The following is a 16,315-nucleotide window of genomic DNA, read 5'->3' as shown; positions in this document are numbered from 1 at the left end:
CAAGAGAAGCTGCTTCTACAAAGTTCCTCTAGCCTCCTACTGCATCTGACCTGCTGTTGCACAAGAGTCTGAAGATTTTTCCAGGTTACTCTGATGCAGGGAAACTGACCACGCCCGCGTTTCAGCCGAATGCCATCTTCCCTACGTGTTCTGTGAAGTGCCGCAGGGAAATTTTAGATGCTTGTCACAGCTGCAAAGCCAGTCTGGGGTGGTGGTGAACACCAGCTGAGCACCGGCTGTGTACGTCTGGTGAAAGGGAGCAAGTGGCTGCTGGCATCAGGGAAACGGTATTTACTGTCATGGCTCTGCTCAAGGAGGGCAGCACAACCCTCTTTATCTGCCTTCCCTCTGCAGCACACAGCCTGACACTCCTTTCCTCTTTCCTCAGGCCCTGCCAGCGACTCTTACATGCAGAAAAGCAACCTGAAGTGTGTTTTTCTGTTTCCTATACAACACTAAAATACAGGAAAGAAATGAATCCTGGCCCCATGTTTTCATTCTGTGTCTGCCTGCAGCCTTATTTCCCAACACCGACATGAGTACTCTTCTCAGGAGCAGACAGGACACAGGGGTCCCGTGAAGGGCAGGCATGAGTGTCTTGGTCCCTCAGACAGCTCCTGCTCCCCCGAGAAACCAGTGACTGGGGCCCTTCTTGGGGAGGCAGAGGACCAAGTGGCCCGAGTCCCTGGCTACAGGGAAAGCAGGATGGCTGGCACTTCATGAATGTCTGCCATTCCATGTGAGAGAGGGACTTTTTTTTTTGGTACCAGGAATTTGAGAAGGATTTTTTTTTTTTGGCGGAGGGAGCTACTTCAGGCTACCTTAAGGACAGGTCTGCTGCAGCTTCTGGAGTTGGGAATTGAACTGTGGTCCCATGTGTCTGACTGCATTTGCTGAAGCAGCCCTTTAAATAACTGAGCTATCCGGTAAGGCCCAGTACCAGGGACTGAACTCAGGACCTTACACTTGCAAGGCAGGTGCTGAAGCCACTGAACTATCTCCCTGGCCTGAGAGAGGGAATTTTAAGAAAAGCTAGTTCAACTTGCCCACAGCAGGGTTGTAATTCTGGTCTCATCTGATGTTAAATAGCTAGCCACCAGTGGTTCAGTTGGGAACATGTTGGAGTCGAAATTAAAATCTTATTTAGGGCAGCCAGTCTCCACCATGAGAGTTTCTATTAGTCTATCAACGTGAAGCGTAAGCAAGGATGAGAAGCAAACACTGACTGAGTCTGTTCCACAGTGACAAAGGCCAACAACGAGAGAGGCTTCACGGTCCCTTCAAGGGTCTTCTCCACGCCACTTAGTGGTGAAAAAGCTTCCTCAACAGCAGCCACTTCGCCTTAGCATAATCGTCCTTTAAACCCCGGGCAATGCACTCAACTCTGGTTTCTCTCTCTTACTGAGTTCCATCTTCTCAGACGCCACACAGACACAGCGGTCCATGCGCTCAGGGTAACTGAGCACATGAGCACCTCCAGTCACTGTTTACCTTCCTTTTTTTTTTTTAATTTTTATTTATTTATGTGTGTGTGTGTGGGTGGGTGGGTGGCCAGCTCAGCCCACCAGGGGGCGGGGCTGGCTGGCATGTGGTGCTGGGGGATTGAACCGCGGTCCCTGTGCTTTGCTAAGCTTATTCTAAGTTGGTGCTTTAGACCACTGAGCCATCTCACCAGCCCCTTACCTTCCTTTTGGAGAGCAAGAGGGCAAGGGAGGGAACAGGAATTTTCCAAGTGAGAAGAGTAATAATTTCTTTTTGTTTTTTAGAAATTTATTTATTTATTTATTTTTAAAGTTTATTTATTTATTGTGTGTGTGTGTGTGTGTGTGTGTGTGTGTGTGTGTGTGGTGTTGGGGGATAGAACCGCAGTCCCTGTGCTTTGCCAAGCTTGTTCCAAGTAGGTGCTTTAGACCACTGAGCCATCTCACCAGCCCCAAGAGAAGAGTAATAATTTCTGCATCTGCACAGCAATCACTAGCAATCCAGGGACCTGACATGGTGCCCGCGCCTTGGGACCCACCTGCTGGAGCTGTGCGAAGCCCTCAGGTACTTGGCAGAGACGATGTTTAGGGAGAGGATGGCGTCGATCGCAGCTTCATCCACCTCAGGCTTATTTCTAATGCGGCCTGCAGAAAAGAGCAAAGACACCGTGCAGGGGGCATACTGAAGCAAGGTTAACTCATGGAGGTTAACAGTGACATTCCAATCTCTAAACGCAGGTGCTGCAGGGCAGCTGGCTGCCCACAGGATCCTGCTCGTTTCCACACAGCGGGCCCCTCCCCGCCTGGCCTGTGTCCTGAGATCCGTTCTCATAGGACTGCCACCCACTCTCAGAGGCCCCTTCCTGTGGTCTGTAACCCAGCAGCTGCCAATGCAGGCTCCTTGCTGTTGTGGCCCCCTGCCCCACCCTATCTCCTCCTCATCCTGCATAAACCTCCTCAGCGCTGGGTTAGCACCACCCTCTCACTCAGATTGCTACCGCTCTGCCTCTGAATGAACTCAGAGGGGCGCAGCACTGCAGGGAAGCTCAGAGCACCTCCAGAGCCAGACTGTGCGTGTGCTCAGGCAAAGGTCTGTCCCTGTCAGCCTCCTCCTCGGAGCCTTGGTTCCAACAGTTACGTGACTGTCATGGGCAAAACCATGGAGCCTTGCCTGAGTGTCCATCTGGCCCCTGGAGACACACAGTCCTATGGACAGAACTCAAGGTGTCCACTGGCTTGGATGGAGGGAAGATTGTCTTCTTGAGACACGGTCTTGCTATGCAGTTCAGGCTGGCCTTGAGCTCACTCTTGTAGCTGAGGCTGGTTTTGAACTTGCAATGATCCTTTTGCCTCAGCTTTCTGAGTGCTGGGATTACAGGTGTGTTTCACCATGCCTGGCTTTTTTTTTTTTTTTTTTGGAGACAGGGTCTTGCTATGCAATTTAGGCTGGCCTTGAGCTTACTATGTAATCCAGGCTGGCCTCAACCTCTCAGGAATCTTCCTGCTTCAACCTCCCAGGAAAAAGATCATAACTTTAACTGAAATTTGGCATTTCCTAGCATCAGTGACTCTATCCTCTTTGGAAACCACAGATGTTTCCCTATCAAACTAATCTATTTTTGCCATTCATCACCACAGTGAAATGAGACAAACTGGATCTACAGCTACATCCTGTTATTTAACATAATAATAGAGAAGAGCTCATATTATAAATCTGCTTAATTCTTTTTAGCTTGTATTGTATTCATTAGTTCCTGTTCTAATTCTGAATACTTTATTGTCCTCAGTTAATAACAATTCTGATCCAGGTATGGGGACACACACTTGTAATGCCAGCACTTGGGAGGCTGAGGCAGGAGGATCACCATAAGTTTAAGGTCTGCCTGAACTGCATAGTGAGAGCCTACAAACACATAAAGCCTAATTCTGAGGCTTTTCTACAGCTATTGCATGCCTCACGCTGGGTCTACACACGCACTGGGGCCTATGGCTTGCGCTGGGGCAGCTGGGCCTCTTCCTCACTCTGCTGCTTGCATGTCAGGTACGTTTGTGTGTTTCTATCTGAAAATCAACTTAACAAAACATTCTCAGTTCTCTTGTGCCATTCAGAGCCTCCCCGTCCAAGTTAATCCAGCCTTCCCAGATGGCTTTTGGCTGTAATTCTCTAAGCACAGGTCTTCCCTTATGCTCACTTTGGTACTCATCCAACTGTTTTGTACATGTCTACCGTCCTCTAAGTAACTGCAAGCTCATGGCTCATAAGAGACTTGTTTTTTATGTACTTAGTACTGGGTCTACAGGGTCTCACTACACACATCAGACTTGTAGTGATCCTCCTGCTTTCAGCCTCCCAAGTACTGGGATTACAGGCTCACACCACCACTCCCAATCTCAACTGTCATCTTGGCGCTGTGCTCTGCCTAAGCAGGCGCTTTAGTCCGCGCTAAGTTATCTGGCAGGCCAGAGACTTGTTTTATCCTCTTTCCTCCTAAGCAAATAACCACACCCACTGTAATTAGGTAAAACAGTTAACCTATTGCTCACTGGAGACAAGCTGAGAAGTTTTAACCTTGTGTATGCTGTGTGTGTATGTGAGAAAGACAGAGAAAGGGGGGGAGGGGGAGGGGGAAGGGTAGGAGAGAGACAGACAGACAGACAGACATGGGGTCTGGTTCTGGGGCACACCAGGCAAGTGCTCTGCTACTGAGGTGCATACTGGGCCCTGTGATGGCCGCTAAACTCAAGGCCTTGGCTGCCCCACAGGCTGTATTCTCCAGCGTAGTCTTCCACACTCCCTGGCTCCGACCAGGGCACAGGAAACTTCTAAGAGCCAGGGTCTGCCCTTAGCTGCGGGAGCGCACTCACCGACCACCAGCTCCCGGACATCTTTCCAGTGAAGCTCACTCCCCTTCTCGTGGATGATGGTCACTGTGATCCGCCGCTGGATGCCCTGGGTGAGAGAATGGCATTTCGTCTCAGCTGGGGTGATCTATCACTTCTCCTGCTTGTTGCTTTCTGGATTGTACCATGGGGTGGGCAGGAAGGAGAGGCTTGGAGGGAGGGGAAGGCCATCCACCCAGGGGTCTGGTCAGGGTGTGTGCGACAGTACAGTTCTGATCTGGTCTGAAGAGTGACGCCCTGATTTTATGTGAGCATGGAACTTCAAGTACCATCTCGCCTGGCTCAGATGCAGTTCTGAGCACCCAGTGCATTTGTTTTTGATTTACCAAAGGGGACTATGCATTTCAAAATTAGACTTTTTTAGTTCTTTCAAACCCTCATCCTCTACAACCCTGTTAAGAACTTCTGGCTGTGAAGAACTTTCAAATATCATGAAGAGCATAAGAAAGTGATACAGGAGCTGCACAGATGACAGTGATTGAACGAAATAAATTCTTTTTTCAAAATAGCTATTCTAAAATATAAGGATACATATAAGCCAAGGCCTGAGGAAAAAGCTTTTAAAAACAAAGGTGTATAAGCCCTGGGTTCAATCCCCAGTACAGGATAAACAGTCAACCTGCCCTCCCCAGTTCCCTCCTACCTTTGAAATACAGAAGAAAAAGAAAGAGCTCTGTTCCCTATTCTAAACTCTTTAGCGATTCTTCCTAGGTCTTGTCTTGCTCCTGCTTTAGTACCTGGTGAAGTAAAAATGTCCCCTGGCAGGGCAGGCCTGCAGTATGGTCAACCACAGCCGGGATGTACCTGAGACAAAAACAAGAAAGACAGAAGTTAGTGCAGCTATCTCTGCAAGGCGCTCCCTGTGCCTGCAGCCCTTTCTTTCTCTGATCCAACAGCCCTCTTCTGGGCTGCATCTACTCATCCATTCTCACCATCCTACATGCTCAAAGCATATGAGTGTCATTTGTTTCTACCTCTGCCCCTTGCCTAAGAATTCAGTAAGTAATATATGAGTGCAATAGCAACTGACAGGAAACACGCCTCTCCCTCATAATGCAAGTCATAATCACATGTAGATCTGTCTATGAAAGCCAAACTCCTCAAAGTGATGTTACTCCGCAGACAGAACTGATGTTCCTACACATGGTAAGGACTTCATACATGCTTCCTGGTGATACAAACAATGGTGGTTCTCAGCATTTACACACAGAGGAACATTCAGGAACCTTTTTTGTCTGTCTGATTTTTTGAGGCAGGGTCTTGCTGTCTCACTATGTAGCCAACCTGGCCTTAACTTACAGCGATCCCCCTGCTTCAGCCTCTGGAGAGCTGAGTGCCACCATGCCCAGCACTTTCAGTAATATTTATCCTCTGTCCTTTAGATATAGTCCCTTACCTCTGTTTCAGGGAGAGGATCTCTTTTGTATTCTAACAAAAGCCTTTATTTATTTATTTATTTATTTATTTATTTTTTGTTACACGGCGCTATAAAGTCACTGCGCTCTCCAGGCCGGGATGGAATTCCTGATCCTGCCGCACCTGTTCAGAGTCCTGGGACTGCAGGCAGGCTCCACCTCAACATTTTATGCTGCTTTTTTTCTTTTTCTTTTCTTTTTTTTTTTTTTTAACAAAAGCCTTTAGAGAGAACTAGAAGCAACAATTATATTCATCTTGTATTCTAATATAGCTCAGAGGGACAAGTAAGCTGATGCTGATCCTACTGATCTAAACAGAAATTCCCAACAGTAGCCAAAATCAGAGGAGCGACTTTGACCCCAAGGGTTCTATGGCAATGTCTAGAGATACTTTTTGGTTGTTACAACTTCAGGGAAGAAGGTACTGGCATTTTGTAGACAGAGGCCAGGGATACTGCAAAATATCCCACAACACATGGGACAGCTGCCCACAGTGGAGAATAATTCAGCTCCAAATAGTCCCACCATAGAGGAAGCATGGTTTGGGGCAACATTATGCCATAGCTCCCCTCACTGACCATATTTGGGACTGCCTGCTCCTGCTGCTCTGCTTGTGATAAAGCCATGACGTAGTGCTCTGTCCTCAGAACCAAGTGCAGCCTCCACCCCCTTGCTGTTGCTAACAAAAAGGCAAAATATTGTACTGCATACTCAGTCTTCTGGCAAACATCTGATCAAAAAAACATACTATGATCACAAAAATTCTATTCAAAATAGAATGCTGACACAACGATTCATGAACCTACACAGAGGACACTCAAAACTATATTTCCTAATCTTGAAATATTTTATTTTCAAGTTCAGAAAGTTGGACTTACTCTCCTGTTGGCTCCAGTTCACTGATCTCAAACCAAACCAAGAGGTCATACTTGCTCATGCTCTGGCCGAGGCTGGTTTTGCTCATGGTGTTTAACTTGGTGGCTGGAACTTGCAAAAGATTTTAGAAAATGTCAAAATGTGTCCATCCTCCCTTACCAAAGCATATTACTTCTTTAAGGTCAGTCTTCAAGGACATACTTAGGAAAGGCAGCAGGAGCCCCAAAGCAGTGTCAGCATCAACTATACTAGTGCCTCCAATTCAGAGAATAAGGGAGACGGTTGGTCACTACTTTGCCTTTTCAAAAGAATGTCTCCTTGGGGCTGGGGAAGTGGCTCAGTAGAATAAGCGCTTCCCTGGCAAGCACGAGGGCCTGAGTTCAATCCCCAGTTCCACAAAAAAAAAAAAAAAAAAAAAAAAGACTGTCTCCAAAGATGAGAAACAGGTTTTGTACAAATAAAAATGTGCTATAAACAGCTGGGTGTGGTGGCATATGCCTGTAATCCCAGAACTCTGGACGCTGAGGCAGGAGTTTTGTAGTTTTTGCAGTTTTGCTGCAAGTTCAAGGCCCACCTGGGCTACAAAGTGAGCTCAAGGCCAGCCTGAACTGCATAGTGAGACCTGTCTCAAAAAGACATGCATACATACATGTATGTCTCGTAAGACCATTACAAACCCTGGCAGTCCAGAGTCTCCCATTTTGCGGCCTGTCATCACCCACGAGCTGTGTAGGAGACATAGTGCCTGGAAAGCACCGGGGGACAGCCTTGCATATCCTAGGGTTCACAGGAACTTGTGAGGCAGAGGACAAAGCCAGCTCCAGTCCGGAGCTCCCAACTTCCCTCTGCCTAAAGTTACCTGGTATTTTATTTATTTTTGTGGTACTGGAGATTGAACCCAGGAGCTTGCATACACTCAGCAAGCCTGAGCTACATGGTCACCTGGGATCTTAAAGATGTCAAGGCCCAGATAATCAAATCATAGTCTCTGGCTTGGGACATAGTCATTCCTTCTAGGCCTGTATTTCTCCGGTGATTCCACCATGCAGACAACTCTAGGGACCACTGGTTTAATCTATAAATGCAGGAACCTATAAATGAGCTTCTATTACATTTTCTTTAGATTTAAATCCCCCTTCCTGACAGTACTGATGCTCTACAACTTTAGTTATGATGCCTTCCCTCTGTTGGTCTGTCTCCTAAACATATAAAATGCAGATCATAATGGATAGGCTGCAAACTTGAGGAGACATCATGAAGGCCACAATGTAGCACACCTCAGGCTTTCTGAACCATGCAGCCCTGTTCAAGCAGGCCGCCTATCAGCTGCACTCACTCTAGCTGGATTTCACATGCCCTGGTGACACTTTAGGAAGAGCATGGAGTCCCTAATGCTGGCAGCCAGCTAAGAGGCAGTGAGATTTTTTTTTTTTTTTTTGTGGCCTGAAAATGCCTTGAGGGCATTTCCCTCTGCTTTCTTGTGAGAAACTGGGTTGGAACCAGAGCATCTTGAGCCTGACTACAGTTTTTTTTTTTTTTTTTTTTTTGTAGAACTGGGAATTGAACTCAGGCACTTGCGCTTGCCAGGGAAGCACTTATTCCACTGAGCCATCTCCCCAGCCCAAGGGACAGTGAACAGAACCTCAAGTAGCAGCAGAACCAGGGCTGGGGTTGTAGCTCAGTACGGAAGCACCTGCCTGGTGTGCACAAGGCCTTGGATTGGATCCCCAGCACCACAGAAAAGACCAAAGCCAACACCCAGGCCCAAACCAAACAAAAAACCAATGTTACTAAAAATTTTCAAAATTAAAAACACTACTGCAGGGGGCCTGCCCCGTAGCTCAGTTCTTTAAGTGGCTGCTTAAACAAAGCAGTCAGGCTCAGGTTGCTTTGGTTCGATCCCCACAACACAAGACAGCCAGTCATGCCTTGAAGGCATTCAGAGGCACAGGTGGGGGCTTCCTGAAGCCTTTCTGGAGGAAATGTGGCACAATTGAGACCGCATGCTGAACTCTATGTTTAGCTTGAGCAGATGGAAACATCAGTGTTTCATTCCCGGTGAGCCAGGCTTGGGGGCCAGCCCCAGAGGTTGGTTCTACATCTAGGGCAGAGCTAAGGCAGCTACTAACCATCTCGTTTGGGTACCCTCTCGCTCTGGCAGCTGGGCACTGGCAGAAAGAGAAAGGGCGGCACTGGGTCAGCCTCCTTCTGGAAGGTGCCAACAGCGGAGGATGCAAGCACGCTGGCGTGCTCAGAAAACACGTCCAGCACATGCACATTCACATAGCCAGACACGAGAAACCGAATCAGTGCAATCTTTCGTTCATGGTCTGAAGGCCGGTGGAGATGGAGCCGAGAAGCACAGAGGGTGCAGAGTGAACGCAGGTGGGGAAAAGTGTGGCAAGGGGGCAGGAAGGACAAAGGATGAAAATAAAGAAAAATCAAAACAAGATCAAGGAGGAGAAGCAAGTGCAAGTTATAGTATTCTAAAAAGTAACTAGAATTAAAACTGTATACTTCAAAACAGCTAGAGAGAGCACTTTGAATGTTTGGGGTTTTTTTTTTGGCAGAACCAGGGATTGAACTCAAGCCCTTGAGCTTGCCAGGCAAATGCTTATTCTACTGAGCTAACTCCCTGGCCCCACTTTGAATGTTCTCATTACAAAGAAATGATAACTGCTGAAGGTATGGGATATGCTAATTACAGTGCTATACACAGGGTATACATGTACTAAGACACGTACAGTTATTATTGTCAGCTTGCTCTAAGGAAAACAAAATAACAATAAAAACATGATTGAACATGCAGAATATATTTAACATGCAAAGAAATGCTCAGTCAGATCATGAGGTAGAGTTAAACACAAAGCAAGGAGATTTAGGAAAAGGGAGATTATGAACGTCTGCGATAAGAAGACCTGAGAACCAACAGAGACAGAGCCCTATTATTTCTTACCTTACATCAGGAACCAAGAATTCTAGTTCCTGCTAGATGCATTCAAGAGAAGCAGGAATACATAAGGGTACACGGAAGAGAATTCCAGTGTGATTTTTCTCTGGACATCACTCAGAACAAGGATGTGCTGACACAGAGAACATCAGGCAGAGTAGATGTGGGGCTCACCTGGCTTGGAGAGTGGCATGGGCGGAGGGAAGAATCGGCGAGAAGGCTGAGGCGGACTACAAGGAAGGGAAGAAAAATTTCTTCAGGACTTAAGAGCTGTATGTGGACATTAATGCCATGTTTCAACTCTGGCACAGCATTACCTATCAGATATAATTCCACATGTCCCACGTAGTAATACAGGCTAACACATCTCAATTAAAGCATCCCCTGTAAATCGCAGCTAATACAGAAATAAGAAAATGCTGACATGGCACCACCCAGAAGCCCCCGGTTTACTCTCATCTGAAAACTCCACTTAGAGCTTCCGATTCACCAAACTGAGGGTTTAGGAATAACTATACACACTTCATGGTATATTCCCATTAGAACTTCCTAGCCTATTCAAACCCTCTTTGTACAAAACAAGTGGCATTTAAGCTCACGTAGGCAAAATTCAACTTGTTCTGTCTAAAATAGTAATTATGGAGCTAGAAAAAGGTAGTAAAGTTTCTCAAGAGGAAACAGAAGGTAATACATAAACTGCTACTTAGTTATCTTAATCCCACTAAAGATTTTTTCCTTTCCAGCAAGTAAGAAACTAAAAAAATCAAACAGTCACAAGTCTTTGCGTATCTGGTTCAAACCTGCTAAGCTCCTGTCCTTGCAGATGAAGTGGGTGCTGCTGATAATGCCCAAAGACTTCAAATACAATAGGCTTGGTTTTGATATAGTCCACAAATGACTCTGTGACCTCTACCGCAATCTAGTAAAGAATAAAACCAGACAAAGTTAGAGAAGGATCTGTTACACAAAAGAACAAATTCTTGCTTTAAGCACAACTTCAGCACTATTAGGTGTCCAGGATGTCCCCAAAGCTCACTTGCACAGGTCTCTTGCACCGAAAGACAGCCCCCCTCCTAAGGAGCCCCCCCAGCTCCCGGCACTAAGCGGCCCCATCGTCCGCCCCAGAGGAGCTCACCGTTGCCCTTCACACCCTGCTGCTGCAGCTCACACTCACCTGTTGCTGCTCCTCCTCCTGCTCTCTCCTCTTCAGCATCCTTCCAGGAAGGCCCTCCCTGTACCCCACACCTAAGTCATTGCTCAATTTTAAGGGCAGCAAGAAGGCGCATGATAACTGTGCAGTGCCGTCCAGGCTTCGGGCCAACTCTGACACAGCCTTTCTCATAGATAACCACCCTCCAGAGGGCTCTCTACTCCTTCTGTCTGGCTTCCCCATCCAACAAAAGGGTAACTTAATATATCTCTGCACATGGAAATAACTTCCCCTTTCTCTAATCCCAGTGCATTTAGTGGATCCTTACTCCAAGTCCCTCCACATAAATAACTGCATTTTCCTCCCAGGCATAATGCAGAGCTCCCTGAGGCATCTGTGACCCATCTACACTCCCCAGAAGGGTCAGGCACAGTGCTTGTGCGCAGCAGCTGGGCAGGATTTATCTCACACACGTGGACTCACGCTGGACAACCACAAAAAGATGGAGGAGGGATCTAGGGCTGGACTGCTCTCTTAGGAGCTGTCCTCCCTCTGTTTACAGAGTGGGCATGCTTTACCAACTGGTTGAGAGTGTTTCATACAGTAGAGTGAAGATCTGGATGCTAGAGCCACATCTCTCTGCGATCTTCCCAGCTTTGTAAGCTTGGCGAGGGACTTTAACTAGTTGGTGCCTCAGTTACCTCAGCGGTAACATAGGGACCAGGAAGATTTTTTTATAATTATTTTTTAGTTTGTATTTTTTTTTTTTTTAATGTATTTAGTACAGGGCCTACAGGGTCTCACTACATGGATTGGCCTCATAGTGATTCTCCTGTTTTTAGTCTCCCAAGCGCTGGGATTACAGGCATGTGCCACCATGCCCAGTCTCTAAATCGCTATCTCAGCAAGCCCTTGGGGGTGGGGCCAGCACAGCAGGTTTTTTTTTTTTTTTTTTTTTTTGCAGAACCGGGGATTGAACTCAGGCCCTTGCGCTTCCCAGGGAAACGCTTACTCCACTGAGCCATCTCCCTAGCCCCAACTGTGAAGATGAAATGGCACAGAAAATACTCAGAACAGGGATGGCCATCAAATCCACTCTCCAGGTGGGCAGGCTGCTGTGATGAGGATGGCTTGTGAAGAGCTTGTGTGCAACTGAGGTGGGAAGTCTGCTTCCTGCCCCTTGAGGAAAGAAGGCTGTAAGGGGCATTTGTGGTTAATCACAGCATCAGCTACATTGGGAACAGACTGCATCTTCCTTTAGTTACAGATGGGTTTTAATTATCTTCTACAATTTAGAGGGCAATGCATTAACTTTAACAAAAATGGCATTAAACACGCTTGTTTTTCTAGGACAGAAGCGTGGAAACAACTCCCTACATTCAGACTGATGGAAGAGTTCATGGCTGGGCTAGCTTGCTGGCTCTCACTGAGCCCATTGTGATGCTACCGAGAGGCTGGTGGCTCTGTCCCTGAGGCTGACCTCACTGCTCTGGCCACTCCCTCTATTGTTCATTCTCTCCACCTCCCCTCCCCCCAGTGTGTTACCCAACATGCTTTCTGAGCAGATACGGCCAAGGCACCACAAACCTGAGATGTGTTTGGCAAAGGGGTTCAGGTCACTTACGTTCTGCACATGGTAAAAGCCCAGGGGACTTCCTCTGCCATTGTTTTTGAGGGGTTCAGTGGAGAATGCTTCATCATGACGATGCAAGAAGCTTAATAAAAAGATAAGAGAGGCAAATGTTGCATGAAGTAATTTCCTCAGGAGCTCTGCCTTAAGAATCCAAGTTGGATCAACAGTGACACAAGGGCTGGCCAGATAGCTCAGCGGATTAAAGCACCTGCTTTAGACAGACGCATGAGTCAGAGGTTTGATCCCTGGCCTGCCGGGCCTGAGACGGCCGGTGTACGTGGTGGCACGCACCTGTAATCCCAACACTTGGAAAGATGAAAACAGGAGAATCACTACAAATCCAATCTGTGTAATGAGACCCTGTAGAACTTGCACTAAATACAAATAAACAGTGAGAAGCCTCCTACTTAGGCAGATTCTTGACTGAGCAGTGATTTGCACTTCTTCTCAGAAACCTTTGCCCTATCATATAGACAGCATTTTAAATTTCACTTCAAAATGACAAAAATAACTGACCCCAATCACTCAGCTCTGTGGATGTATATGCAAGAAGGCTTCAAGTGAAGAAGTAATTCCAACAAACTCCTGTTCTTTTGTGTAAGTATTCTAAAGAAAAATATTTTTTTTTTTTTTTTTTTCCTTTTTGAGACGAGGTTTCACTGTGCAGTTCAGGCAGGCCTCAACCCACTCTGTAGCTCAGACTGGTCTTGAATTTGTAGCAATACTCCTGTATCACTTTTCCAAGTGCTGGGATTACAGGCATGCACCACCACACCTGGTCTAATGAAATCATTCTGTGCAGAAAAAAATCTTAGACTCTTCTGGTAGGTAAGTTCAACAGCCTATATATGGTGCACGGGCCTAACATCCGGCCACCAGTGGATTACAGTGTCTCCTCTTCCAGAACACTGGCCCGCTCCTACCCACTGTGACAATACACAGAACTATGCCTGTCTCCCTCTGATTCATCAGGACTCCTTGAGCTGTGCCAGAGGGTGTGCCTAGCACGCATGAGGGTTTGGTTCAACCCTCAGCACCAAAAAAAATAGCACAGCATAGCACAGCACAACACAGGACAGCACATCATAAAGTAAAATACTTCTGACACAGTACAGAAAGAAAAATGGGAGGAGAGGATGGGAAACTGAATCTCAAAGGCAGAGAGCCCTGTCATATGGGCCCCTCATCTCCAAAATGAGCACACTGAGCCCAAGAGCAGCCCGCTGCAGGGCAGAGGTCTAGCTGCTGCTGCTGGGTGTGGCTGGCACTGCCAAGTCCTGTGCTGAGAACACCCCTCACATCTCTCCCTCTTCTCCTGTTCCTTTCTTTGTCCCATATCTTCTGTCTCCTAACTACATACCATCTCTGCCAGACACCATGGGCATCAGTGGGCCTGATCCGCCACTGTCAGAGGCACAGAGCCTGTGGTCCCTGCAGAGTCAGGTCCTCTGGGGTGTGGCTACATGGGAGTCTCTTCCATGTCTGGGCTAGCCAGAAGTACAGGAAGCCCCAGTCATCTCCCCCCTGGATCACAGGTTCTTGCCTCCACGGTGAACACTTTTTCAGGGCATGAAGACAAAGGTTGACACTGCTAATGTCATTCTAGACATCAGTGATCCAAACAGATGTTAGCTGTCTTTCCTAAAATGTATCACTTGCCTGATGAAAATAATTCCCCAAAACCCGCTCATCTAGCCATGTCAGTCTTACCTAAAAGTGAAATCAAGACTGGATGGCTAATATGTCATGAGTTATGACACATTAAAATGTAACATCATGAGTTCCAGCAAAGGATATTAGTGTTTTACTATGCAGTAATCACTCAGCATGAGACCCAGCGAGGCCCTATGTAAAAGCAATGCTTCAGCAACTGCATAGGACCCTAAGGAGGCAATGCCCACATGGAAGGAGGGGGACAGCAGCTGTGGTGGCATCACTGGGGACAGGGAGGGCTCCAAGAGTTGCTGGACTTCATTCTCTGGTTCTGCAGCCACAACAGAAGATATACTGGTGTGTGGAGGTACAGAAACTTAAGTATAGGAAGTGATTTTCTAGGGAATGCCTGGGAAAGAAGCACTAGAGGACAGGGCTTCAGGGAGCCCTGGGGTTGAAAAGGCTCCCAGGAAGATGAGCAATGAAACCACCACATCGTCTCTACACACTAGCTTTTCTTAATTGCTGCAGATATTTATTCTTCTCGCCATTATTTAAATTCTCCTTTTCCCAAGTATTAAGTAGGTAAAACTGGCATAGTTAACTACTTTTACCTGTGTTTCCCAAGCAGCTATTCAAGCATGAAGAGCACTAATAGCTGAGAAGGCCTATCTGAACCAACCTCACGTTCCCAGCCAGCCCTCCCCACAAGCAGCCCATGTTGTCCAAAACAACTTCTAGCCTGTACTCCTCTCTCTAGTGAAAACAGTAATTTCCTTCAGAGACTGGGAGACCCTCAGGAGCACTGCTCTGTCCTGTGAGCAGGGCGCTCAGCAGAGCACGAAGACAACTTACTTGAACTGACAGAAGATATCCGCATACTCTGGGAGGATCCCACTGGCCTGCAACACCGTTACTCGGAAGGTGAAGGCACTGCCCAGTTTTAGGTGGTTGCCAATCTCTTCGGAAAACCCTTCCATCACCATCTTACCATCCAGCAAAGTACCTGACTTCAGATCTAAAGACGGACAAGTGAGCACACTGTTCAAATGTTGCTGAGGGAAGGGACTTGGTTCTTCCTACTCCTCAGCAATGAAAGCCTCTGTGTCCCTTGACAGTGGTCAGTATCTCCCTCTCCAAAAGGGTCCCAACGGCAGTGAACTCTGTGTACCTACCCCGGTCATTCATTCGATTGATTTCCTCTGGAGGAGTGACGACCTCAGAACTCTGACCCTGCCCTTCTACAATCCTCAACTCCTCCAAGGACAGGCCACAACGAGTCATGGCAACTGAAGAAAAATCATTCTGAAAACAAGGCAAGGGAGACGTGTGTAAAGAAACATGAAAACATTTTCCATCAAGTGTGTGACTCACACCTGCAATTCCATCACTTGCAAGGCTGAGGCAGGAGAACCATAAGTTCAAGGCCAGTTTAGACTACACAATTAGACCCTACCTTAAACACAGTAGCAACCTCATTCCCCACACACACCAAAAAATAATTTTCTTATTGATATTTATTTGTCCAACAAATAATACTGACTGGAAAATTAAGCAGGGTAAGAGCTGTCTGAGAAGAGGCACTACAGTGATGGACCCATGTTGGGACTTTATGTTCACAGCTGTTTGACGAGTCCCATGTGCTACCAAGCAAGTCCAGTGCTCCCAGAAGCCTTTGTGTTTCCTAGGTCTGAACACAGGAGTAGGCCTCCCACACTGTAGTTTCCTCAGAGACCCATCTGCCACACTGGCTTTTGCCCAAGGTGTTCTTTCATCCCAAAGGCTGCTCACCTGATTAAAGTACTCATTGTCAAAAGATATCTTAGCCGTTCCTGACTGTCGAATTCCAGACCCATAATCCGGAGCTTCTTCATCCGCTGAGAAGAAAAACATCACCAAGGAATGAGACTACACATGGGGGTGACGGAAGATTTACTGGATTATAAAATATCAACAAAGTCCTTTAGCATAAGAATACTCAGTACTGAAGTATTCACTGGCTGCTTCCAGTGTGAGTTCATTGGTTTTCTCTGCTCCTTAGTTCATGTGAGACTGAGAAAAACTAGTTTTACTCTGGAGATTGCTCAGGTGCCACACCTAAAAAAAACCCCTTCCCCATCTTGGCAACATAGCATCCAATAATATACTATGAAGACTTGAAAATACGCTGTGCTTGTAGAGATGTCTGTACTCTCCACACTGCTGTGTGACAGCTTCCATGAGGGCAGGGCTGAGCGGAAAGGTCACCAAGCAGCA

General features: G+C 46.9%; 1 protein-coding gene across 7 annotated transcripts in view; it reads right to left on the bottom strand.

The window, feature by feature from the left end:
- Positions 1-16,315, bottom strand: part of Kif1b (kinesin family member 1B) — a 164,942-nt gene that overhangs the window by 26,665 nt on the left and 121,962 nt on the right. For all 7 annotated transcript variants that reach the window (XM_012516574.2, XM_023699405.1, XM_023699403.1 and 4 more), the window contains 10 exons: positions 15,851-15,936; positions 15,235-15,364; positions 14,915-15,077; positions 12,398-12,488; positions 10,424-10,542; positions 9,798-9,853; positions 6,676-6,784; positions 5,120-5,186; positions 4,347-4,431; positions 2,021-2,126 (listed from right to left, as the gene is read on the bottom strand). In XM_012516574.2, coding sequence (XP_012372028.1) covers positions 2,021-2,126; positions 4,347-4,431; positions 5,120-5,186; positions 6,676-6,784; positions 9,798-9,853; positions 10,424-10,542; positions 12,398-12,488; positions 14,915-15,077; positions 15,235-15,364; positions 15,851-15,936 — 1,012 coding nt within the window. The remainder of the gene's footprint in view (positions 1-2,020; positions 2,127-4,346; positions 4,432-5,119; positions 5,187-6,675; positions 6,785-9,797; positions 9,854-10,423; positions 10,543-12,397; positions 12,489-14,914; positions 15,078-15,234; positions 15,365-15,850; positions 15,937-16,315) is intronic.

The sequence above is a fragment of the Octodon degus genome, unplaced genomic scaffold, assembly GCF_000260255.1.
Source record: "Octodon degus isolate 3935 unplaced genomic scaffold, OctDeg1.0 scaffold00113, whole genome shotgun sequence".
NCBI lineage: Eukaryota > Metazoa > Chordata > Mammalia > Rodentia > Octodontidae > Octodon > Octodon degus.
The sequence above is the reverse complement of the archived record's forward strand: the minus strand, read 5'-3'. Positions and strand labels throughout refer to the sequence as shown.